The sequence below is a fragment of the Sander vitreus genome, chromosome 22 (genome assembly GCF_031162955.1).
Source record: "Sander vitreus isolate 19-12246 chromosome 22, sanVit1, whole genome shotgun sequence".
In the NCBI taxonomy this organism is placed as follows: domain Eukaryota; kingdom Metazoa; phylum Chordata; class Actinopteri; order Perciformes; family Percidae; genus Sander; species Sander vitreus.
Window position 1 is genome coordinate 14574808 of NC_135876.1, and position 26699 is coordinate 14601506.

General features: G+C 40.8%; 3 protein-coding genes across 5 annotated transcripts; 1 reads left to right on the forward strand and 2 right to left on the reverse strand.

The window, feature by feature from the left end:
- Window positions 1-1527: 1527 nt before the first annotated feature.
- mybl1 (v-myb avian myeloblastosis viral oncogene homolog-like 1) lies at window positions 1528-15874 on the forward strand. 3 transcript variants are annotated; one of them, XM_078280987.1, is made up of 16 exons: window positions 1528-1959; window positions 5603-5702; window positions 5959-6030; window positions 6318-6410; window positions 7808-8028; window positions 8127-8328; window positions 8414-8485; window positions 8768-8878; window positions 9697-9930; window positions 10022-10414; window positions 10541-10680; window positions 10833-10947; window positions 11108-11224; window positions 12280-12384; window positions 12771-12962; window positions 13090-15874. In XM_078280987.1, the coding sequence occupies exons 1-16, from the start codon at window positions 1937-1939 to the stop codon at window positions 13213-13215; spliced, it is 2316 nt and encodes a 771-aa protein (XP_078137113.1). In that variant the 5' UTR covers window positions 1528-1936; the 3' UTR covers window positions 13216-15874. The 3 variants fall into 3 exon arrangements, with proteins under 3 accessions (XP_078137113.1, XP_078137114.1, XP_078137115.1); XM_078280988.1 differs by having other exon boundaries at window positions 10040-10414; XM_078280989.1 differs by lacking the exon at window positions 8768-8878.
- A 2556-nt stretch (window positions 15875-18430) lies between these two features.
- LOC144537456 (uncharacterized) lies at window positions 18431-21791 on the reverse strand. The gene is made up of 5 exons (XM_078281207.1): window positions 21725-21791; window positions 21423-21454; window positions 20710-20881; window positions 20041-20113; window positions 18431-19298 (listed from the first exon to the last, which is right to left on the reverse strand). The coding sequence occupies exons 1-5, from the start codon at window positions 21789-21791 to the stop codon at window positions 19049-19051; spliced, it is 594 nt and encodes a 197-aa protein (XP_078137333.1). The 3' UTR covers window positions 18431-19048.
- Window positions 21792-24061: 2270 nt separating this feature from the next.
- On the reverse strand, window positions 24062-25667 carry rrs1 (ribosome biogenesis regulator 1 homolog). The gene is made up of 2 exons (XM_078280877.1): window positions 25036-25667; window positions 24062-24816 (listed from the first exon to the last, which is right to left on the reverse strand). Exons 1-2 carry the CDS (start codon window positions 25627-25629, stop codon window positions 24331-24333), a joined length of 1080 nt encoding a protein of 359 aa, XP_078137003.1. The 5' UTR covers window positions 25630-25667; the 3' UTR covers window positions 24062-24330.
- Window positions 25668-26699: the final 1032 nt, after the last annotated feature.

A 26699-nucleotide genomic window follows, 5' to 3' on the forward strand; every position in this document is an offset into this window, starting at 1 on the left:
TATTTTGAATTTGGACTGCAGTAACTATTTTAAACGCTAGCTGTCAGTATTACATATTGCACCTTTAATGTAATTACTTGTTTTGAATTGACATAAGTTGTGCTTTTATTTTTTAGAAGCATAGTAAGTAATTTCCGGCCTTATTGTGGTTGGCTTAGGACAGCTGACCCAGGATTGACAACATTGATAAGTCAAATAGTTAAACAGTGTCACCTACAGGTAAAGACGACATGCCTAATATCAAAAAAATCGTCCACATCATACCTTTACCGCCAGAAAAATAAATGAATGGATTTAGAACTACGGAATACCTTAGAATGATGATACAGTGATTATACAACATTAATTGACAATGAATGAATTACAAGTGACACGTTTGAGATAATATCTCACAATTATTAGGTGGTTCATAATTTTGACCAACGAAAAATAAGAAATATGGTTTTGAACTTCCTGTGTTGAACTCTGTTTAACATTATTAGTAGGCCTAGTCAACATCCAGACGCATTGCACCACATCCCATAAAAATGTCCCGAGTCAACCTACCTGCTTGGAGCTGCGCAGACGAATAACCAGAGATGTTGTGATGAATTAAAACGAATAGTGCACCATATGAACCGTTAATATAGTTTCAAATGTTACATTACGCTCATAATGAACGTAATGTAATATTTGAACAGAACATATTTTCAGTGGTAGCCTAAATATAGTAATTTTGGCCTGATATGCATGAAACCAATACACAGTGCAGATGCCAAAGGTTTGTCCACAAGGTGTCAGCAAAACACAATTTAAAGGAGCTGCAGAGTGCACTGTTAAAATGCAAGACCCATCTGTCAAAGGAAATATTGTATTATTATCTATGTCAGAGTTTGAATGCTGTCCATATCGTCTATAACTTCTGCATGAATCTCAAGATCTCGATCTTCTCAAATATGACCCAATTGTGAATCATTATCATAATTTCCCCTACAAGGAACCACAATCATGTAATGTAAATTCAAAGACCTTAGCCTTTTGAAACAGCATAAGGTGGCATAATCAATGCACAGTGTGCACCATCTGGTAAAAAATAAGCTATATTCCATGTGAGATATCTGCTTCTATGAATATGTGTTGTCAAATATTAACACAGAATAACATCTCAGCACTGTAGATTACATGGACAAAATTAGAGAGAAAATTGTGGGGCTGGGAACCCCCTGAAGGGCCCCCGAAAGTCCCTCACCCCTCTTTGAGCCGCACCACTGCCTTGATGAAAAGATCCATTCTGCTGCAGAAGGTGACAGTACAGTTGTCTGACTTAACGCCCGCCTCCTCAAATTGTCAACCAATTAAACCAACCCTCCTTCAACTTCTAACCAATTACACACGAGGCTCTCCTCATTTCTGCCCTATCAGTTTCGAGTACCGACTTCTCTTTTCACAGCCCAGTTTATAAACCAATCAGGAGCGAGGCCGCCTGCGCAGAGGGCTGGGCGCGAGAATCGGCGGGATGGACAAAAATCATAACGCCAAATGAAATAGAGACCACTGGTAGAGACAAGAAAGGTAGAAACAGCACGGATAGCAGCAAGTAATGCAAGCAACGTTAACGTTTTAGTCTCTTCTACTTAATATCGGCTTTTTATGTTGCGATATTGACTTTTCAGAAACACGTAACAGAAGAAGACAGTGACGTTTTTCTTTGGAAAGATGTTATCGACAGAGAGTAACGTTAAGGCTTTTCCAGAGAGAGCGTAATGTTATGGACTGTACATTAAGTTAGCTCACTGGCTAGCCAAATACTGCTAGCTAGATGCGGCCGCCGTCTCAGAAGAAACCAGCGATGACTTACAGCGATTTCTATGGATAAACCTATGTTAATGTGGAATTTTAGACAGCTGCCAAACCACAGGTTCATCTTTGAAAAGGTTCAATCATTCTACCAACTGTCATGGACAACGTGAAACCACGCAGGTGAGTGAGTGCCAGCAATACTAATGCAGCGCTGTTTGATTATGAAGATTTGTTTGCCACAGTCTCCAGTGCGTCTATGCACCTTTAGTAAAGATAACATCAAATGTGTGATGATACCAGTGTCCTGATCTGTGTCACACTGCTAGTTTCATATTTGAAAGCATGACGTACCCTGCACCTGCACAGTCATACTGTAACGAGGTCCACCAAAGAGATTTATGAATGGTAACGTTAATTGATAAAGAGTACCAGTAATAGATATATGATATTTAATGGTTAATAACTTACCTCGCCCAGTAGCATCAAAATAGGTATGGATAGTGTAGAATATAATCGACACTGTAAGATGAAAATTATAGTTTGTAAATCCCTCTTTTTAAAACATGGGTTGCGCTGTTGTTTTCTTAATAGTGTTGGAATAACACAGTATAGACTGCATAATATGTTTGCTATGCATGGGAGGCGTGCAGCCCATTGTCAAACAGCAGTTATGCAACAGCAGCATCCTTGGACACACATCACTTGAAAGTGACAAGTCAGTCAGATTAGTTAACTTTCAATCAATATAACTGGTAAGATATTGTTTTCTGTTAATCAGAAGACAAAACGTATATATATATACAGCTGCATCATATATATATTAAGTAGGGCTGTCAATCGATTAAAAAATGTTATTAATTTTTCTTACTAATTACATACTCTGTGATTAATTAATCGAAATTAATCGCATACATAATTAACGGTGCTTGAACCGATACTTTTTAAGAAAGTAAAAAAAGAAAAGGAAAAAAAAAAGGGTACTAAACAACAGTTGGTGACATTAAAGAACGGCTTGTTTATTGCTAAGGCCATATGGTCAAAATTAAATGATTTAATAATAATGTATAACAATAACTTATTTCACTAGTAAATTGCTGTTGAACGACAAAAACAACCACCAGATGGGAAAAGGACATTTACAATAACTTCAAATGCACCAGGAGGCTGTAGTTTACCAGTTTCATTGAACGCACCGTCTGTGTTGTTTCTCCGACGGCAGCTGCAGATTGTTACATACCGGTGTTGAATCCTCTACAGTAAAACACAGTCAAACTTTACACTGTTTAGCGTTAGCTGTCAGCATAATCCAGCTACTAGCTAGCGGTAGGCTAACGTTAGCTGCTGTCGAGTATAGGGTTAACTAGCGTGCAGCGATGTTTGTGTTGCCTGTATCATCTTCAGAGCATCAGAGAGAAGCGCAGACATATCAGTGGCACCAGATTTCGGTAGCCAGGGTTGGCAGGAAGAAGATTTTTACAAGTAAATGTTCCAATTAATGATCCAGGCAGCACATTGTCTCCCTCCTTCATTTTACAGTGCAATGGTGGCTAGAACGGCTCCGGGTCAAACGTCAATATGGAATGGATTAATATGCGTTTTAACGTGTTATTTTTCTCAGATTAATTAATCGAAATTAACGCGTTATTTTGACAGCCCTAATATTAAGATTTGCTATCATTTGTTCTTCTTGGAGCACCTTGTTTCTGCCAAATGGAAAAAAAACAATGAGGAAAAAGTACCTAAAAGTTTCAAAAACCCAGTGCCAAAAAGTACCTGAGAAAACAAACAGATGTGTTGGTTTGTGATTAGACTTGATGAGTTACTGGCCTGTTAAATTAAAGTGACCAATGTAGCAGCGCATTGATTATTTACAGTCATCATCAGCAAAGGTGCACATTATTTGCTTAAGTGTTATTATTATTATTCATATTAAAAACACAGTGCTAAAGTTAATTGATTGATTAGTTCATCAACATTGCCAACAAGTTTGATAATCAAGAAATTATTTTAGTCATTTATCCAGCAAAACATTTACTGGTTCCAGCTTATCAAATGTGAGGATTTGCCGCTATTCTCATTTTTATCTCATTGTAAAATAAATCTTTGGGTTTTTGGGTGGACAAAACAAGCTATTTGAAGATGTGACAATAGGCTGTGGGACATTTTGATTAGTATTTTTTCACTATTTTCGGCATTTAAGCTTGAACTAACAATTGAGTTGTTTGTATCTCATCCCTATCACAAATCCCATCCTTGTGTTCCCATCTGGTGAGAGATGGGTGGCTCTTTTCTCTCACAATTAGAACAGCTCAGGGTTTGACCTGTGGAATGCAAATCCTGTATTTTACAATATCCTATGAACTGTTTATGACTGATGAAATATTACTTAATGCAGCAAACTCTGACAATGTAATGTTTGGTACATTGGTGTCTATTTGTTTTACTGCTACTGAGGCCTACAGCTGATACTACATTTCAATATGTTATTTTTCCAAGTGCAAAGAGGTTATATAAGACTGCCTGTTTTTTGTTTTGTTTTTGTTTTTTTAACTTTTTGAACAACTGGACCGTTAGGGCTTTGCATTCCCCTGACCACACCCCAGCGCACCGCCCTCTCCATCTCACACACACTCACACACCTCTGGAGGTGAAAGAGCCTGTTGATGTGGGATCTCCCCTTTCCTCCACCCCTTGTTGCTCCCCTCCTTCCTGTTTAGCCATAGGTCCAGACTCACTTTCCCACTTCTCTTTGCTCTTGAGAGGGAATCAGGCCACGCCAAAATTCAATTGCCATGTTCAAGTTTCCATGCTGAAGAAGACCTTTCATGCACAGTCTGATACAAGACCGTTTGTGTTTAGTTAAGTGTATGCATGATCGGAAAGGTCTGCTTCATAGTAACAGCTCTCAGGAACCAATGACTTAATATCTCCTCTATTATCAAACTCTTCTCCACTACCACAAAGAAAGTGTTGCCCAGCAGCAACTTTTATGGGAACACATAACAGAAGTACAGTGCTACCTGCCAACTTCTTGTGTCAGTAGAGAGGAATTTCATGTGCAGTCATGTATAAGTACAAGTTGTTTATTTACTTTTTATTCTGACAAACCCATTTCTATTCAATCCATCATTATACATTATTTATTTAATTAATCATCTGATTGTTTGTTTACCTATTCACTAATAGCTTATTTGAATCAGCATAGTCAGAATGAAAGCAGAGCAGACTATTGATTAACATTTTGTAAATTTGTAATATTTACAATTATTTCTGTATATATACTTTCTTGCTGTAGTCTAAATTTATATTTATTTAGTCTAAATAAATATCATATATGCTGAATGTTTATATTGGTTACAGTGATTAGTCATCAGTGGCCACATCTTTTTCCACACTTCTTTGGTCATGCATTACAGAAAGGAACCAAAGCTAGTCAACTTGAAAAATTCATTTGAAAAATCTACTCAAAGCTGAGCCTATGTACACGTAATAGTTCATCTTCTTGCACATTTCTCTACTACTCCTTTACCATGAAATAGTGGTAAAGCATATCATTTACAAGCAGAGAGTTTTCCATGTTTATATTTGCCTAAGCATATATTTTTATAACTAATCTGGATACATTTTTACTAAGCATTTGAATACATTCGGTACTGATAGAAAAATAGTGAATCAACTGTATTTAGTTATTTCCATGCAATACCAATACTATATTCATATCACTGTTCCTGCATACAGTCATTGACCTCATAAAGAAAAGTTTTGGCTCCTCTAACAAAATCTTCTTTTACTCCCCTTCTACATTTGCCCTGTGTATTTTTAGCAATGATGAGGATGAAGAGCCACACTCCACAGACCAAGAGAATAAAGAGAAGAGCAAAGATAAAAAGACCCTGTGTAAAGTAAAGTGGTCGCGAGATGAGGTAAGTTTATCAGAGGCACATGTGAGGTCTGGACATAAGGGGTTTTGTAGGTTATATGAGTAAAATGGGGACTTTGTACTGCATGCGATTTGTATTTCATCTTCTTACAAATAAGAACTTGTTTAAGCGTTTGCTCCACAGGGGAACCTTATTAGTCACTGCTGTTATTTTATTAAATACTACCATGAAAGTCGACAGCGTGTTAATGTGGATGATGGAAGTTCCTTAGGAGGTCTCTTTATTCCTCCCTTCTCAGGATGAAAAGCTGAAAAAACTTGTAGAGCAGAATGGAACTGAATCCTGGAAACTAATAGCTAACGTTTTTCCAGTAAGTATGGGATGTAATGTGTCTGCATTCATTGTGTAATACAATCCAGGCAAAACTTATTTGAATATTAAGAGAGTAGTATCTTGCTGCTTTATGCCATATTGGTCCTCTTTCCATTCTAACACTTAATGACCATCCAAACCATTTATAGTAAACTCATAATTAACATCGTTCCTCAATAGGATGTTTTTAGCCGTGATGGTAAGTCATGGGTGCAGAGGCAGCTGTCAGGAGTAGGTGTAACTGTGTAGTGGTGTGGTGTAATGATGTGTTGTGCTCTGTCACAGGGGAGGACAGATGGCCAGTGTCAGCACCGCTGGCAGAAGGTGCTCAACCCAGAGCTGGTGAAAGGACCCTGGACAAAAGAGGAGGATCAAAAGGTAAGAGGAGCTGGGAGTTTCCTGTGCTTGGATATGAAGCAGATGACAAAATTGGTAAATGATAGGGGAGACGAAGAAAAAGAAAAAACAACAAATGCAACAATATGCAATGTATTTTTTACCTTCAGGCTAACAGGGCTGTGCATACTTCCCGCAAAAAACTTTCTTTGCCTTAGCTTCCGTTTCTTTTTTTTTTTTTTGCAAAGTAAATGCTCCACTACGTCATCCCTAATAAAACACAGACTCTCTCAGTCACTAGTTTTGAGCCCAGCCAGCCCTTCTTTGTACAGAGTGAAGCTGTGAAATCTTCCCCAGCTCTAAGATGAACAATGCATTCCTTAAATGGATCACGATTCTTCAAGAATGTAAAGAATGGCGCCTCATTCCTCCAAAATCTTGGCATCATAACAGAAATACAGACCTATCGATAACAGCCTTTGCTGCCAACGATGACATCATAACATTTTTCAGCCTTGACAGAAACAGTAAAACAAACTGTGCTGCTGCTGCCACAGTCAAAGCTTTCTGAACACTGCTGCTGCTGTTGGCTATCAATGAGAAAAGTAGAGCAATGTGATTTCCCTCTTTAGACAAGCTTGTAGTTGAACTTGAATGAATCCAATTAGGGCCCTACTCGAGCCATTAATAAAATAAAAGATATGACAAATACATTTCTTATTACAAAGAAATAAATACAGCCTACTACTACTTACAGCAACTGCAGAGTAACGCGCCATGAGTAGGATGCTGGCGATCATGGACAATGACCGCCACCCACTACACAGCACGTTCATTAAACAGAGGAGCATGTTCAGTGGCAGACTTCTGTCACTGTCATGCTCAACAGACAGGTTGAGGAGGTCCTTTGTCCCCAGGGCCATCCAACTCTTCAATACCACACAAAAGGGGAGGGGAGAAATGGACTTTTAAGCATGAGCCTTATAGTCTTATAGGCTATATTATCCCTCTTACACAATCTGGACTTTGGTCATAACATCTACATCTTATAACTTATTCCCTGTTATATATTGTTCTGTTAATATTTAATAATAAGCTATGGCACTGTTCAATCCCTGCACTGTTCACTTTTGCACTACCATCATTGCACACACTCTACCATAGCACCTTATCATGGTCATTGCATCACATGATCAGTCCATACCAGACCTTTGTAATCACTTCACAAATTGTTAACTATTTAAATTTATGTGAGTGATTTTTATGTATGTGAGATATATGTGTGTATGTGTGTTTGTTGTGTTATGTTTGTCTAAGCTACTGGATGCCTAAAATTTCCCTCGGGATGAATAAAGTATCTATCTATCTATCTATCTATCTATCTATCTATCTATCTATCTATCTATCTAAATATCTTTCCTTTGGTGACATTTGTGCAGGTTATTGACCTGGTACACAAGTATGGCCCCAAGCGTTGGTCTGTGATCGCCAAGCACCTCCAGGGGAGGATTGGAAAGCAGTGCCGTGAACGGTGGCACAACCACCTTAACCCAGAGGTGAAGAAGTCTTCATGGACTCAGGAAGAGGACCGAATCATTTATGAGGCCCACAAACGCCTTGGCAACCGCTGGGCAGAGATCTCCAAGCTTCTTCCTGGACGGTAATATAATCTTGTGCACACATTGCACATCTCCACTTCCAGTTTGAGTCATGAAACAATGTAATTTGCTCAAATATTACTGATCTTCTCTCCAACAGGACGGACAACTCCATCAAGAACCACTGGAACTCCACCATGAGGAGGAAGGTGGAGCATGAAGGGTACCTGCAAGATGGCAGCAAGAGTTTCACCTCCTTTCACGCTGGAGGGAAGAGACGCCACCACAGGTCGTGCCCTCCAACTCCAACAGAGCCCCAGCACTGTGATCACAGTCCCATGCCTATACCGGAACCCAACCAGGTCCACTTCCCTTCCACAGTCCACACCATAAGGTGTTTTGATTTCTTGATTTCTTTTTATTTAAGTATGATTCTTTGCATTTTAGATGGGGGGATATCCTCATGATCCTCACAGACACTTGATGGAAGGTCTTCCCGATAATTCTGGCTTCATATCGGTGAGTCTTTGTGTATTTCTTTGCATGCTATTGGGAAAACTTGTCACACTCTTTATTTTCTGGACTTTCTGTAATTATCTTTGTGATCCCTAACTGTGGACTTCAAATCAAGCACTTGAATGTCCTGTTATTTTCACCTAACATTCGAAATCTCAAATGCTCCCGTAAATAATTTATGTGTTAAATCTGTTTTGTTTTGTTTTGTTTTGTCTGGTTTTCTTAACTTCTTCCTTTTTCCTCCTGTCCTCTCAACCTCTCCTCCCTGACGTTTGTTTATTTCAGCCATCCTGCCTGGATGATCCTGACAGAGAGCAAAGAATTAAGGAGCTTGAGCTGCTGCTTATGTCAGCAGAGAATGAAGTCCAACGACAAGTGCAGTGCAGAGGTCCACGTGTAAGAACACACTCCGAATGTGTGTTTGCATACTTAGCCAGCATAGCCTGCGTGTGTTTGTATCCAACATACACTGTAAAAAGTCATTTTTAACATTAAATGTATTCTCTAATTAAACATTGAGTCTTAAAATCAAATCAAAGTGAGATGACGAGAGACTATTATGAATTTTCTTGAACCAGGTGATGTTTTCTCCTCCTTACACTTAACACTTGTTTATAGAAAATTCTCAAATCCCATCTCCTCAGTGGACTTTTCCTTGCTTTAAGGAAAAGAAGATTTGAAGACTTCCTTAGACCAAATGAACTTTTTGCAGTGTATACATGTGGAAAAGAGAATGGCACACATGTATGCGTGTCTGTATCCTGATTTTCTCTAGTGTTGCTATAGTAACTACCTTCCCCATCTCGCTACTCATTCAGACTGGCCTGTAGCTGTGCTTGGTAGCCACTCTACCTCCCCCCCTCCCCCATTACCATCGTTCCAAACATGAACCCGCTCCTTCATCCCCTCTAGTCCTCACCCCTAGCCCACGCTCAGCCAGCAGTTTGAACCAAGCACTCTCCTCTGTCTCTCCTCTTCCTATGATGTTCCTCCCTTACACTGTTTTCACATTTAATTCACTCCATTCTTGTAATGGGTCATTCTTCACAACAGTGTTTTCCACATGTTTCTTAGTCACAGATCATTTCAAAACTGATGCCAATTTAGAATAATTTTAGTCGACATCTGCCAATTTTCACACCATTTATTCAGACACAAATCTGTTGCTGGAGCCAGAGATGTAACACCAGTATTCTCTCATCCTGCCCCCTTAGAGTTTGGAGCAGTACTGGTCCGACAGTGTGTCGGATGACACATTGACTACAAGTAGCAGCAGCCTAGAGGAGCAGGCGGAGAGAAGGCCCTGGAGGGGCCCTGAGATCCTCCAAGGACCTCCACCACAGCTTCCTGTCTCCCCCAGCAAGTTCCTGGCTGTAGAGGCCAGCACTGTGCTCTCTACCCTGCAGACCATACCAGAATTTGCAGAAACCATGGAGCTCATTGACTCAGTGAGTAACAGAAGGAACACAACAGAGAACAAATACATTTTAGTATGAATATGTTGAACAAAGTCATGAATGTATTAAAGATATCCTGTAGATGTGTTTTGCTCTGCAGGACCCTGTTGCATGGAGCGATGCGGCCAGTTTCGACTTGTCAGAGACAGCGACACCACCCAGGCACAACCAGGCAGGCTACACCACTCTCCTGCAAGAGAGGACGATTGACAATTCAATGGGCTACGCTGTCAACACTCCGACTGCCATCTCTGGTCGCGATAAGAACTGTGCTTCATTTGGTCTGGGCGGTGTCACCTCCCTGACTCCTATCAACTCATCCAAACCCACCCAGGCATCCATTGGGAGGAGGAGGAGAAGAGAGAGGGGGGAACCGTCTCCTTTGTGTGACAGGACCTGCTCCTCCTTCTTGGAAAATATCTCAAATTCTCCCAAGAAAACGCCCACAAAGTCACTGCCATTCACCCCGTCACGAGTAAATGGCATCTGTTTTTCTTTTTCACACACCCTAATCTTCACTTCAACTGACTACTTCCTCCTAGAGTTGAGGTACTGAGGTTGCATTAGTCATGTGGCTAATGTGCCTTTTCTGTTTCCCCAGTTCTGCAACATATCAGGTGCGGAGCATCTGAATCTGGATAACCCCGCCCTCACCTCAACTCCCGTGTGTGGCCAAAGGTGTCTCCTCAACACGCCGCTTCACAAAGAAAGCACACCGAAGCACCAGAAAGAGAATGATGGGTAAATAAATATGTAAAAGTATTCCCACAAGAGCTGGCATGAAAGCCAAAAGTTTGCTATGCTTTGTGGGAATTTTCCAAAATAAATCTTAATTTAATCAGATTATTAGGAGGAGAGTACTCAGTGTGTAATATTCTCTGTCAACTTTATAGTGCGCGGACCCCCAAATTCCGTAAAACTGTCATGATTCCAACCCCGAGGACACCGACTCCCTTCAAAAATGCTTTGGCTGCCCAGGAGAAAATGCATGGGCCACTGAAGATGGAGGTAACAAGTCAAATTTGGCTGTGTGCATTTTACCTGTATGTTTTCACACTTTTATTTATCTTTATTTATGATAACGTTTTCTCAATTATTATTATTTTTTTTACAGTATATGGCTGTACGATCTTGTCGTTGTATTTATGTGTGTGTTTGTGTTTTTCAGCCACAGCCGTTGGCATTTCTAGAAGAAGACATTCGAGAAGTTCTGAAGCAAGAGACTGGCGCAGACATCTTTAACAAAGCAGACGTGCAGCCAGACTACAGAGCATGGAAACATAATGTATGTGTAGCATGTACATTTTCTTTAATTATTGAAATATACTAACCTTCTCTCTGTTATTTGAAGAAACAAATACTTAAAGATACACAAACTTTAAAAGTTTTGACTAACTTCCAATAGTGGGGAAATGGGAGCGAGAGCTGAGCCCTGAGGGCAACGCAATCAATTGGGAGACAGTTTGGGACAACATTTCCCACTGTTCCAAAAACCCAAATCACCAGCAGATCCACTTCAACATATGTCATAGGACATACTGGACTCCCAGAAGAGATGGGTCTCTAAAGTCATTCCTACTCCCTATTGCACCGTCTGTCAACCTGAACAAACTGGAACTTTCCTGCATATGGTCTGGGAGTGTGAACAGGTGCATGAGTTCTGGAATAAAACAACATCAATAATATCTGATGTGATAGGATGTCGAATTCCTACTGACCCGATTGTTTTGTTACTTAACGCCGACTCTAAATTACACCTGTTTGGGAGACCGAGGAAAATTTGGCTAGCCGGCTCAAATGCAACCAAGAAAACCAATGAGATTTAATCATTCTGTCGTGCTACTAGCTAGAGCTAGCTACTAAGGTTAGCCTACAGCTTCATCTCTCATCTACGTTACAGGCTTTACATCCATCCATCCCCTAATGGTAACTCCTCCAACCTCAGCTCCAGCGGCATCGCTGCCCCCCCCACACACACACACACACACACACACTCGCTTTGTATAAAACAGTGGTTTGGCATACTTTCTGGACATAGTTATGCTTGAGCTCTTTACAGCAAGGATTAACAAAGCTAAATCATCAACTATCAACCTAGGGAAAAGTGCAGCAGCACAAATATAGACCTAATGACCTCAGCGCCACAAGAACTAGAGGAGAGTGACTAGGCAAAGTGTGATTTCTGTTTGTTTATTTGTTGTTGTTTTTTTCCTCAAGACCGCAGAGGGTTGGGGGGTGGCCTAGGGTTTTTGTTCTTGTGCAGTCTGTATTTCTCTGTTCTGTATGTTTGCATAAAAAAAAAGTTTTACTGTAATTTGTGTCTTGGTCCTTTGATTTCAGATTGATGGCCCAGCTAGAAAGGTGCGCAAGTCTCTTGTGCTGGACCCATGGGGAAAAGACTGCCTAAACGTCCAACTCTTTCAAGAGCAACTCAACAACGCACAAGTAAATCACGATACTAGTTTAAAATCACTGGTTCAGACCCTGTAGCTAAATGAGGAAACTAACTCATTAACTACCACTGATATGTAAAGGAGTAGGGCGCGAAAAAACCCAAAGAGCTACTCAGAGGCTAACAGTAGTGAGGTGTGGTTGTACTGGGAAACTGGTTTGTGTGTGCATACACTAAGTGTATGAATTTGGAATGTAGTGTTGTTGCATACACATTCTTGGGCAGCTTCTGGATATTTGATTAACGGCTAAATGTTAACATTTAGAATTGTTGGTAATAGTAGATATCACTTTAAAATGTTATTTTTACATGAAGTTCAGAATCGTCATTTCTTGTATTGTTGATTTAGCTACTCTGTTTATTGAACCTCACATTGCAGATGCCAGATGATAGTCTACTGACGGGCTCTTCACTGGGCAGCCCAATCCCTGAGCAAGAGGAGTGTAGCCATTCTTTGACTTCTGGGCGAGACGAGCCCTCATTAGTCCCCGTTCATCCTCATCGTTTTACTAGCCCCCGGATGAAGAAGCTTCTTGCCTCCCACAAAGCACCAAAACACGCCTCTGTACAGGTACATAAAGAGTAGTCTTTAAATAAAACCACTGATGAGGTGACCTTTGTAAAAAAAAAAAGAAAGAAAAAAAAAAGTGTAAACTACTTTGGCAACCATTGGTAATCGTTGGTTGCCTTTTCTGCAGGTGAGTGAGTGGGAAGCAGTGGTTTATGGGAAGACAGAGGACCAGCTGATCATGACAGAACAGGCCCGTCAGTACCTGAACCCTTACACGTCATCTGGCTCTACCTCAAGGGCCCTTGTGCTTTAAAGCCGTCCCCTCGCTGTGCAGGCAACACTACTACACCCGTCCAACGACTACAACCTCCACTGAATCCTGTAAGAGACAATCCAGTGAAGACAAATGATTTTATTTTTTATTTTGAAGTAGAAATGCACTGCCAAGGACGTCCACAAAAAGGCATGGCTGCTGGTATTGTTTTCAACACATTTGTAGGTCACTGTCCCAAGTAGTTTCTTGTTTATAGGGTTGGCCTGTATTTTCCTTTGAATACACGCAATCTGGCAATGTAAGCAGTTTTGTACAGATATGAAAAGGCTAGAATTTCTTTCTGCACTAGTCCGTAATGTTGAAACAACCTGCACATACAGCAGGCTGTAGAAATAGAGTGTTTATTACTAGCAATGGCTGCTTCTGAGTTGTATATTGTTAATATATTGTTTAAATGACAAGAAAGAAAAACATTTTATAATGTAACTCTACTCATTGTGCATCTCCTCCAGCTTGTTTTGCTAAACTGCCCCATTGCTGTTGTCAGATAAAAACCACGTACTGTACATGCAAAAATGTTAGCTTTTTAATGACACCCATGCATTTTTTTAAATCACACCATAGGTTTGTAACTTGACACATGCGTTACAGCATATAATGTCAACCATGGCTTTGCTATTAGAGAAAAAAATGCAGTTACGTGTTTTTTTTTTTGTGACGGCAGTGTTGCATTGCTGAATGCCTGCCATCAATCTACGGTGATGTGAAGTTTTTGAGGATGGAAATAAGAAACTGTCAGTATTGCACTACTGAGTTGATTTCGCTGCTGAGAAAGCAGCAGAGTTTTAAGGGCAAACTGGATAGCACTTGTGATGGTGACACGTTTCCTTTCCGAGGCCATAGTGTCTGTCAAGACATTAGTTGAATGTATTTCATTGCAATGTACATGTGTAAGAACCTCAAAAATGGAAGGGTACCTTAATGTTTATTTTTGTTTGTTTTATTTATTATCTGACAGCTCTAAAGCTTAGATATTAATATAAATCAGACACCATTTTAAGAATTTTAACTTTGCTGACAAAACAGCCTAAAAACCCTCACTTGCTCTCAAACAGTTCTCAAATGAAAAGTCACCATTGCTTTGACTGACCAGTTTTCATTTCATCAGTGTTCTACAACAAGCATTTGGTCGAGAAGGATTTACTTTTTACGTGAAGGCTGTAGGTTTTATTTATTTAATTTCTACTAATTTATTTATTTCTTAAAAAAAAAAACATTTAAGAGAAATTATTGAAGAATTTTATTGTTTTTCAAAATCAGGATTGGGCTACCATTCAGATTCATTACTCCAAGTTAGAAGAACATGCACTGCCACTAATGACATACATTTGTTTTCTTTCTGATCAGGCAAGATCTAGTAAATAATCATTGGGTAGTTGTATCTGTGATCTTGTAACATATAGGTAGGACATTGTGTTCCTTTGATTCAAATACGTTCTTTGCTATTAGGTAGCAGGACTCCATCTCCGGTTTCTAATCATAGACAAATTGCACTTTTTACTCATCATTTCATTTTAAATGTTTGTTCATTCTGATGATGTAGCTCTTGTCATCTTATTTTATTGTGTGTGTGTGTGTGTGTGTCTGTGTGTGTGTTAGACATTTGTCTCCCTGTTTTGTAATGAATGCTGTCATTACGATCCTGCTGCTTGATTTAAACTTTTCTCCTGTTCTGCTGCAGAAATGTGTGCTTAAATACACTACATTTGAAGCCTTAATTTAAACATTTTTAGACAGATGGCAAAAACAGCTAACACACACCGTCCTATTACAACAAGAACCAAATTTGATCCCTGCAGCAGCCAGTGTCACAACAACCTTGTATCCTGCTGAAATGCCGTTGAGCAAGACCCCAAACCCCTACCTGCTCACTTATTATCTGACACTGCGTTTGAACAAAGTGCTTAAAATGTAATGTAAATATGCACGGATTTTGGTGTGATTCTAAAGAAATGTACTGCACTGTGCTTCCATGTTAACAGGCTGATTCATGTCATTTTTTAACCATCCTGAAACAAACAGTCTAATCTGGTGAAGTTAACACTACAGCTATAAATGGTCTTCTTAGTATTATTGGCATTAGCAGATCCAGTATTAGTTATAATCTGGATTATCCTGCATTTGAGTGAGAATAAGAAAGGAATCTTGTCAGGGAGATCAAGTGGAAAGATCAGGAGTATACAATACACAAATCTGAAACAGAAAGTAGAGTAACCTCCACATAAGACATTGTTTCTGGTGGCTGAGATGTGTCTAATCTGTATATAATTGCGTTATATGTTCTGTTTGTTGGTTTGACTTGTGTTTGTACATTCCATTTGTTAAATCTAAGTTAATATGTTTGTATGTTAACAATATTTGGCCATGTAACATCATAGGTTTTGAGGGAATTAAGTACATATACAGGATAGTAGCCACTGTTATATACTACTGTAGTTATGCATGAGCAATACACAAGATGCTGGACTTTGCTATAATTGACAAGGATCACAAGGTGAATCACAAATGTAACACTCGCTCTGTATTTTTGTAGCATTTTTTCAGATGAAATTATAACCAAGGTACCATAGAAATCCTGCCAACTGTCTTTGTAACCATGTACTTCATTTGGAAAAATAAATGCATATGCTGCATGACATCTATGGCATTTAGAATTTTATATGTCCACATTCTTGTTTTTTAAAGCGGAACTTTTCTCTCTCTGCCAAGTGCCTCTGCACAAATTAGTATAGGTTACATGGTATTTCCCATGTAATAAAGATTTCTTATGATCCTTTAGTTTTTTCTGACATGCTCACAGCAGGCATAGCAGCCTCTTGCCAAAAACTGATTCCTTGAAAGCCAATGTCTTGAGGAAAATGTAAATCCAAATTCTCCATCTTTAATCATAGTGTCACTTTTCCCCAGGTGAAGTTGGCAGCCATGCGGGTGAATTGTTTTGTGTGTGGGGTTGACACCTGATAGAGTGGTTTAAGCTGAACCCCCTGTCATGTGTGTATGTATATGTTGGGATACTGTCAACTTGGCCTGGGGTCCAGGGACATGAGCCCCCTCCACCAGAACAAGAGGCTTCTCCACAGGGTCAGCTGCTGGCCCTAAAGGGGCCCACTCACCCATGACTTAATGCCCCCGGGCTCCTTTGTCCTCAGGGCTGTTGGTTTTACAGGCCCATTCACTCAATTGCCCCCCAAATGGAGGGAGGCAAAGGACGTGACGTCTTGCCTTATGCTGCAGGAGCAGCAGTGCACATGCATACAAACAATGTAAACTCACAGGCGCCGCATGCACGCCATGTCCACTTAATCAATCTGTCCTCCCTTCGCTTTCGTTCTTATACAAGAGGGTCTTTTGTTCTTGAGTGACCCGCACTAAAAGTTGAAAGATGTCAGGGACCTTTTGCCACTTAATTGGTTAATGACAGCTACTCCACCTTATGCTTCATGCATGTATTTAAAGGAAGCAACTCTTAAGAGTATAGTGCCTTATTGACATGAAAAGACATACATGTTGTATGCAGACTAGACTTGTTAAATGTACAAAGCTGTTATTGTGAGATTTATTAAAAGTGAATTACATTTTTCATCTTTTAATTACATATACTGTAAAACTTGACACGCCATAGTGCACCACCCATTTTTAGTATCCAGTACAGGTTTGGCACCCTCTACAGCTCCAGTCCTTGAGACTAAGCCATTATTGGACTAAGTAAGGTGTGTATTCATTTTCCTGTCCACCTTGTACACTGAAGACATGAAACAGAGACTGCAGGTGTCCGACCAAACCTCCCCTGCCTTCCTCTTCTGAGCACACACCCAAAAGCAAGCATCGCACACACACACACACACACACACTGTTTGCCTTTGTATATGCTAGACAGCAGATGGCAGCCCATTATTGGGCTGACAGAGCAGTCATCTGGCAGGCACCCTGTTACCCTTCCTCCCCCTCTGCTCCCCCCATCCTCCGAAGATACCCAGCACAACACAGCATGGATAGGACACTTTTAGGCGGGAGAGTCCACAGCCCTGGGATTGTGTGTGTGTGTGTGTGTGTGTGTGTGTGTGTGTGTGTGTGTGTGTGTGTGTGTGTGTGTGTGTGTGTTATAATTAGACACTGGCCTTTCCGCCCTATATAGGTCACTGTTTCCACTTGTGTGTGTCAGTGTGTGAGGTAAGACAGACTCCCATTTGAGTGGGCATTTGCCATGTTTTGAAGCAACAACTACAGTGGATGATTAACTTTAATTTAAGTATGAACGTAACTTGCATCTGCATACTTCAGTGTGTGACCTTATCTGAATTTGAATGAATTTCTTCCAGCCACTAATCCATTAGACTCCCAGAAGCTGGTATATTTAAGATAAGTGACATTTTTGCTTCTATACACTTCCTATCCATGTACATATTGTACAGTGTGTCTCGTTAAGGGTAGTACATGTTATTTCCTTTCATATCCTGTTACGTGGTAATTGTAGGTCAGAATTTGAAAGTAAACATGCAATATTGTCAATAATTTCCTCCCTCTATTTAAAAGTGAAAGTCACAAACTCAAGATAAGCTGTAACAGTGTTGGCAGTGGAAAGGCTCACAAAAATATCCTCCTCATGAATCAGAGTTTGCTCAGAGGACCAGTGGTGCTGTCTCTTTGTAACATATACAGTGTTGCCTGTGCAAGACATGCCGCCCAAACACTGGCCCCAGAGTGACTGCCTCCTACAGCCTTTATTACAAAGGATTATACAACAGTGAATATCAAACGGAGGGGGAGGAGGAGGAGTGTGTTTCCCTACGGAGGTCACGGCCATGGTTAGGGATTAGGTTTGGTGTTTGTGTCCTCAGGAAGGAGGAAATCTACAGCCCACCCTATAGAGACCCTGCTACGGGGACATGCTGGGAGGCACCACAGATGAAGAAGCCTACATGCGACTTCTGAGAGCTGCTTTAGCGTTGCCGGGGAAACCGGCACAATCCCTGATCCTTTGGCGAGGCTTTTAGCAGGCCTCAATCACACTTCCTTTCGCTTGAGAGAGTTTTTTTTTCCCTCCGGCACTGTTAAATAGAAGGGAGGCCCAGTGTGTTCAAAGGAAAATGAGGCATGAGGTAATATAATGAGGCATGTTTCCACTGGAATAAACATATGTTAGCCAGTAAGGGTTTACTAGTTTTATTATCATTATAACATTTACATAGATTAAGCAGCAAAATATATACATATCAACAGATTCACATGAAGTTGAGAAAAGTGAATGATGGAACAAAATGCGCACAGACAATGGAAAAAACATTTCTCTTAGGTAGCAGCATTAAAGTCGTGGAAAAAATGCTACATTTGATCATTTAAGCATTTTATTGCTTCATTAGTTGCCACTAACTCCTATGTTACTTTACACATATGAGTGCATTGATTGTAATTATATATTCAAAGCGCAAGCCTGGCATCGGATCTTGCTATGCCGAAAAACAGAGCAGAAAACAGCAGCTGCTCAGCTCTCTGTACATCCAAACATGTTTCACTTGTGGACACGCCCCCATTCGTGATGTCACATCAGGCATTAGTCCATCAGATGTAATGAGCAAACACCTTCTGTGACATCACCGATTTATGTTTGTGCACTCACAATCCAACCTCTTGCTTCTAGAAATGCAGCCAAGTGAAGAGTACCTTGTATGGAAATGAGTACCAGCCCACATCAGGATATTCAAGACCTGTCTTTTGACATTTCAGAAGTTCCTCCATTCACCCACATACTCCCCCGACGCAGCCCCACCAAAGTGAACTCAGCTCAGCCATCCAGGACAAAAAGGAGGGCCTCTTAGTCGCCCTCGAAGGCCCCGTTGGTGGCTCCCTGGCATTCACTCTTTTTCCGGCACTTGGACAAGATCCTGTGGAGCAGGCCTGGGGATCTGTGTGTCTGAGGTTGGGAGGCCACGGGCTGAGGCTGAGGGATCTGGGGCCTCTCCACCAGGAAGGGACCCTCACTCTCGCCTTGGCCCTCATCCAGCCCCACTCCTCCTCCTGCACCTCCTCTACTCCCCCTCCTGAGTGCCTGCCGAATGTGTCCACTGGGGGACAAAGAGGAAATAACAAACACAAAGGCCCTGTTTATTCCTCATGACCCAAATTCCACCGCTAGCAGACAAGACAGGCACGTAGCTGTACAGAGGGCTCTGTGTGGTGGTGTGTGTGTTTATGTTAGTGTGTAAGCAGGGTTCAGTGGCAGGCTGTCAAAAATAAATGCCCCCCTACTGTCAAATAAACTGCAAGAGAGATACAGTACCATATCAAACAACTTTTGCTACACTGAATATAGCATTGATAAAAGGTTTCGTATTTGACGATCCATCATAAATATTCCGATAACATTTTGATTGAGCTGTCAAACATTTTCATATCATTTCAGATGGGAGACTAAGGTACAGGGTCTTTCCTTTCCCTCCTGCTCCTCTTTAATGAGATGCAGTGCAGCGAGAGGGTATTGACTAGATGGTGTGTGTGTGTGTGTGTGTGTGTGTGTGTGTGTGTGTGTGTGTGTGTGTGTGCGCGTGTGTATGTGTGTGTGTGTGTGTGTGCGTGTGTTCAGGGGGGTTAATAATCAGTGTGCTTTGTCAACTAATGAGGGACGAGTGGGGCCACCTGTTCAGGGGTGCTGGGCGGAGAGCATGATGGGATCTGGGGATGGGGGATGGTGGGGGGTTCAGTGGTGGAACAGCTGCTGGGTGCTGGCTGTGTGCATGATGTGTATGCGTGCACTTGTTAAGGGGGCTGTGTTTGTTGTTATGGCTGCTGCATGAGTTTTACACTTACTTTCCATGTCTACTGCGTACACGTGAATCATTGTCCCAGGCTGAGCTTCTCACAGATAAAGTCATCCGTAGGGCTTTTGGAGGGAGATTTACCTGAGAATAGAATTAATCAAGTGGGTTAGAATTCCTCTGGTATCTTGTCTTATCTGGATGCTACTTTTCTTTTCGTTAAATCACAGTAGCAACAACAGCTCAAACTCCTACACTGGGCACTACATTTCCCATTATGCAACTCAATAACACCTTTCACTATACCCTCCCTGCCTCCTAAATACCCAGTTATTTGAAACTCCAGTTTGTAATGCAGGCTTTTGGTTGAAATTTTTAAGCCAACACTGAGATAACTCTGCAAAAAGTGCCTGCAGGGCCACATTATACATTATTCATCATTAGACCTTATTTGTGAGAGTTTGCCACTCAACTAACTCTACAAAACATCACAGATAGAAACATCTCAATTAAAATAACCAAAACAAGTTTTGACTTAGAAAATAATGTACAATCCCATTGCTCACAGTAACAAGCTGATTGAGAAACTAGGTTTCCATGGTGTTTAAAAACTACACTGTTGTGGAGGAACAGAATAGAAATCTGCCTTCTGACATTAAGCAGCAACAACAACAAAGTCCAGTAATGCTGCATTGCCGAGCACAATCATCAGTCAGCCAACCAACCTGGCTCAGCTCCATCACACAGGAGGCGGGGAAGTAGCCCTGCTGGCCGTCCTGCAGCCGCCCAAACCACCTCTCCTCCTCATGTCTGGGCAGCACCAGGATAACATCACCCAGAGACAGCTCCAGCTCATCTGGCCAATTGGGCCTGTAGCTGTGCACCACTACCATCTAATGGACAAAGGGAGAGTTACAGCCAGTCATTTTTACTTTGAATTGTGTATCTGTAATGTCATTTTACACTGCATTTAAATAAGGTACAGTTTGTTGCATTCCTCTTTGTTGTACTGTTAAAAGCTGTAGTCACTGTCTATGTTTGTATCTGCAGTCCACAGGTTAGACACGGTGAATGGAGAGGATTATGTGTCAAGACTCAGAGATTAACTGCTGTGCTGTGAAACCGAAATCTGGGTCTACTCTTCATTATCTGTTCCTTCTAAATATGGTCCATATTTTGTCGGAGGAATTAGATGAATGACACATAATGGATCCACAGGAAATTGACTGACTTTACATAACGTCAATGTCAAACTCATATCAATCAACCTCCATCATATATATAAGACTTACAAAACATGAAATAATCAGTTTTGATTCATATTTCTGCTGTTTAAGACCCACATGATGTTAAACTAACAACCTACAGCCAATGATACATTTTTGTCAATGCATATTAGATGGATATTTGAATGAAGGAGAATGTTTAACTTGCCTTTTCAGCTTCTGGTCTGTATCGATATCTCCCTGTTAATCATTGAGAGTGGAAATGAATCAGCGCAAAAGGTTAGCTTTGTATGCAAATGTGAATAATAATTTCTTTACATAAATGCATGTACATAAGCATCTCTACAACCCTGTCCTTCAGTAAATGAACAGTACATAGGGAGAGAAAACAAACAATCTAACCCCATTGTTTATTCGTCATCTGACATTCATATGCCATCTCATTCTCACTAACAATGAAAACTGATGTCCTGCTAAACCACACTTCACTGCAGATATGATTCCACTCACCTTGAGGAGCAAGGACAGTGGTGATGACTTCAAAGTGTTCATTGCTGTGCATGTAGATGCGCTGCATCTTGAAGATCTGACACTTGCACACTGATCGAAGCTCCTGCACTCTCTCTGCACTACCTAAATAAATGCAGCTGACTAATCCACTGCAGCACTGACTGGAGCTGGGCACACGCAACAACACGTCCTTCCTACAGGGAACACACACAAGTACAGCACAAGACTCGGGACAAATAGTCCTAGGACGAAAAGTGTGTGATTATTACACTAATAGTTGGGTTTTTCTTAATTTTGCAGATTAGAAATTTCACCACATAAAGATTTATTTTCAATATTGTTTTGCTCAGCAATGGAATAAAAAGCAGTCTTCATCTCAGAGATCATGCTTGACCACCTCATCTTCATGCCAGTGCCTATTGTTCTTTGACCATCTGGTCACATGCGAGGGAAGTTTAGAGGCCGCTGCCACTGCTCGCCTGACGTAGATGAGAATTCATAATTTCATCTCGTCAAGAGCGCTTGATTGATTTAGGGTTATTGACTGTGTCCCATTTTCCAGTGGCCTGGGTGAGCAGGGACCAAGATGAATGGGCTTGGGACAGGGTGGCGGACTGCTCAACAGATGGTGATTGAACCCTCCCACACACACACACACACACACACACACACACACACAGCTCCCCTCTCCCGCTCTGGTGCGATGGAGCTTGGCTGTGAGCTTGTGTCAGTGATTAAAAAGCATCCATCAATAACATGAGAGATCACTCAGCCAGACAATAACATCTGAGCAGTGGAAGTTTGCTGCAAACCTGCAACCATTATAAATATGCCATGTTATTTATCTCTAACTGCAGAAAGACTTTAATAACTTACAACAAATCTATAGAAAACAGGTGCATTTTATTTTCCCAATCTATTGCAATCAATGTTGAAATCCTGTCAGTAGGGCTATGGATGAGCTTGTCTGTTTGTGCACAGTCTGAAAGTGGAAACACCTGTAAATAGATGAGACAACTAATCTCATTATCTTTGGCCTCAGGATTCCTGCAAAACACATGGTTGGACTGAACCCAGAGGAGTCTCTTTCAAAACAGGTAGCACATGAATACATATCTGTACAGAACAAAATAACACCAGTTAGAGTAATATGCTTACTAGAATGATAGAGAAATAGTATTCAAAGTGTTTTTATGTACCTAGATTGTGTCCAAATGTACTGAATGTTTGGGCTATCTTGACACTTCTCACTGCTCCTAATTCTGTACACTCCATGTTCAAGCATCTATATCTTTAGACAAACCAGGGCAGCACATGAAATTCACCTAAAAAAGCTGTTTTACTTTGCAAGCAGAGATGCAGGTGATATTCTGGAAACATTAGATTGCATTAGCTACATCAACCATCGTCACTTCATTAAAAATAGATTTGATTTGTTGCTGAGATGCTTTCACTGGTCTGAGCTTGTTCCAACCGTTTGCTGCTGCAGTTTTTTTTTAAACAACCCAACTAAGATCTTTCATAGTAGGGTTGGGTAATATGAAAATACATGAAACATTAGAATTGTGTATTTTACCATAGCATTTATACAAGGATGCCTATCACTTAAATATGTGTATATTAAATCATTGTGGATAATGTTGCAAACGGTTAAGCGCGGCCATTTATAGCAATATAGGGTTTATATTGAAGCTTTTGGCATCACTGATGAGGTACCTGGATTTGTCAGACCCTTCATTTAATTATTTGATTACCCAAAAAAAACCTCTTTCTGCTACAAGTTTATTTTATCGAAGAACAGTTTTTTGAACAGATTTTTCAGAAAATATTACATACATCATATATTATAGACGTATATGGACTTTTCCCCCATATGACCCACACCTACAGACTTGCTGCACAGCTTTAGTTAAGCAGCCTGACTCATTAGAAATGTCTTTTCCTCAGCTGACACTTTGACATGTCATAGCAGGAAAAACACAGGGGTGATTAATAGAACAATTGGAATCCATTTGGGTATTCCAGTGCAGCTGCTACGATGTGCGTTTGCTCATTGTAAAAGACTAACTGGGATCACAATGTCATGTTGTCAAAAACATTTTTTTAACTTTTATCTTTGCCATCTGTCATCTTTGAGGAAATGACCATTGCATACAGTTTGCAAGGATTCAGTGAATACATGTAGGATTGTGTTGTTGTAATGCCGTTAGTTACACCTGTCCTCCTGCTATTACAAGTCAAATGTAAAAAACAAAAGAGCTATGAAGGTCTGTAAAGAGGTTTCATAGCTGTGACTTTATAAATTCTGCATTTAATTAAAAAAAACAGGAATTAAAACACAATCTAGTGATTTTAATTTGGGCTGCAGTTAAAGTATTTTTCCATCAATATTACACATATTACCAGTTAGCTTCCATGAATGCTGAGACTGATATTTACAGATGTGATGACAGTATAAACATACAGTGAAATAGACAGTTACAACATTGCATCCATCATTCACAGGTTAATCAAACAGTCATTTTATATTGCATCATTCATGTTCAGTCCAATGTTTTGATGCCAAGGCACAAACAGATATAGCAGGATACAGGATGTTAGAGTCCTCAATGCTTTCCAGGTTTGCCTCGCCTCTTCCCTCCTCCTCCTCCTCTTCCTCCTCCTCCTGCTGCTGCTGCTTTAGCTCCTTTTCCTTTGCCTCCTTTTCCTTTCCCACCATTTCCTTTGCCCTTTCCTGACATGTTGCCTTTACGTCCTTTCTTCCCTGCTCCTTTCTTGTACTTAGCTGAGGCCTCCTCTCTGTCGTCCTCTCTCATCTGCTTATTGACAGCCTTGGTGATGTCCAACTTGGGCTTCTTGCTGTCCATGAGTTTCAGAAGCTCCAGCTGCTTCTGCTTCTCGCTTGAAAAGTTGCCGATGAGGGGCTCAAACTTCCTCTTCTTGCCTGTGTTCTTTGGTGGTTTCTCTTTAGGCAGGCGGTCCTGGAACCTCCCCACAGATGCTGTGGAGGTTTTGGCCACACTTACAGCTTTTGACAGGTCGTCTTTGGACTGCTGGGCTGTAGGCGTCAGCCCCACACCTGGCAGTTTGACCTTTTAGAAGTCAGAATAAAAATATATAGTCAGAAATAAGATGTGTAAAAATATGTACATTATACTACAATTTATAATAAATAGAATTAAGAAATGTGTAAAAAAAAAAGTATACTACAATATATAATCTAACAAATAATGCTGAAAAATGGGATCTATGATTAGGCCTAGTTGAAGTGTACAGTAAACATGTAGTGTTCATGCCAGAGTAAACCAGACCTTCTGCGCCCTGGCGATGTTCTTCAGCCTGTTGAACTCGTTTTTGGCCACTCTCTCAGTCTTGGCTTTGGTGCGTTTGGCGAACTGGTCCTCATTTGGGTCTGCGGTCTCCGGCACCTCAATCAGCCACTCCTTGGTGTCATCCTTGGCCCTCTTGTAGCCCCAGCGCCTCTTCCACTCCTTCGCGGTTTCATCCCAAACCAGGTTGGTCTTCTTCTTCTTCTGTATGCCCTTCAGCTTGGCGAACTCTTCCCATTTTGTTGGAGCTTTAGGCTTCGGAGGTGGCTTCTCTCTGGGCAGTGGGGTCGTCGGCTCTGGTAATTTGGACACTATCGCCTCCTCGACCCTTTCCGTGGGTTGTTTCCAGATCTCGTTGATGAGCAGCTGCGTGTTGTCACGAGCTAACAGCCGTAGGAAGTCGTCTTTCTTCTGCTCTCTAAAGTCCCGCGACTCGATGGTGTTTTTGTCACAAGCTAGCAGGTTACCGATGTCAAACTCCAGGTCAAGCTCTTTCTTCACAGTGATGCTTTTCAGTTTTTCTGCCTCTTCTTGCTCAGCTTTGACTAACAGCTCTTCCACACTGCACGCGGCCATGTTGGTGAGAGCGGAGAATTGTTAAATCCCCACGTGTGAAAGAGAAACACACACTAAATGACTTCCGGGTCATAGTTAGTGTGGAGAAATACCACATTTAGCCACAAGAGGTCGACGTTGTTCAATTTATGTTGTTGTGATAAGATTAGACTTTATTTACCCCGAGAAGCATAGCTGTGCAGCAGTTGCAATACAAAATGGGAAAAGTACAAGAAATATAAAAAGTCGGTCCGTCCGCGCGTGCATGTGAGTGCCTTTCTTAAATTCTTATATTTACATCTTTCCCTTCTCCCTCAGTGAAAAACCCAGAATATGCGAATATGTTTTATTTGAAGTCACCACATCACACTTGTGTAAGTTGCATTCTGGACCAATGACTGGCTTTTTAAACTAGTTGTGAGGTCACAAAATCCTTTCTATGTACACACCGTAAACTGACATTTAAAAGTGCATATGGACCTTTTTCACAGCAGACATTTTTTGACTTGTCATAGTAGGAAAAGCACAGCTGAAATTGATAACCTTAACGATGGCTCAATTCCATCAAGTGTCCCAGTAAGCTATTTCAGTGAGTCAGCATGCACAATACCAGGGCCTCTCCTAAGTGGAATGCAGCCATCATTAATGGTTTTGAATACACCTGTGCTTTTCCTACTATGACATGTAAACATGTGTGAAAAAGGTCTATTAAAACTTTCCCCCCAAAGTGAACAGCCTTCTAGTATCAAATTCTGCGCATACATCCTTCTGCGTAGTGAAGCTCAAACATCTAATTTATGTAATAGCGAAACATATTTTTGGGAGGGACTTTTTAAACTGCTGTTTTCGATAATAATTATAATAATTGTAACCTTTAAATCTAAAATTCAGTTTTTTATACATTTAGCTGTATTCCCTTTTAATTTCCACACTTACAAAAAAGTCAAATCCCCATCATATACAGTAGACATATCTATACATATCAGAACAGTTTGCAAACTTAAGAAGGTATTGCCTAAAATGTCATTCCATTTTACTCCTCTGTGCTGAACATGAAATAAGTGAAAGAAAATAATTCAAAGGACGTTCAG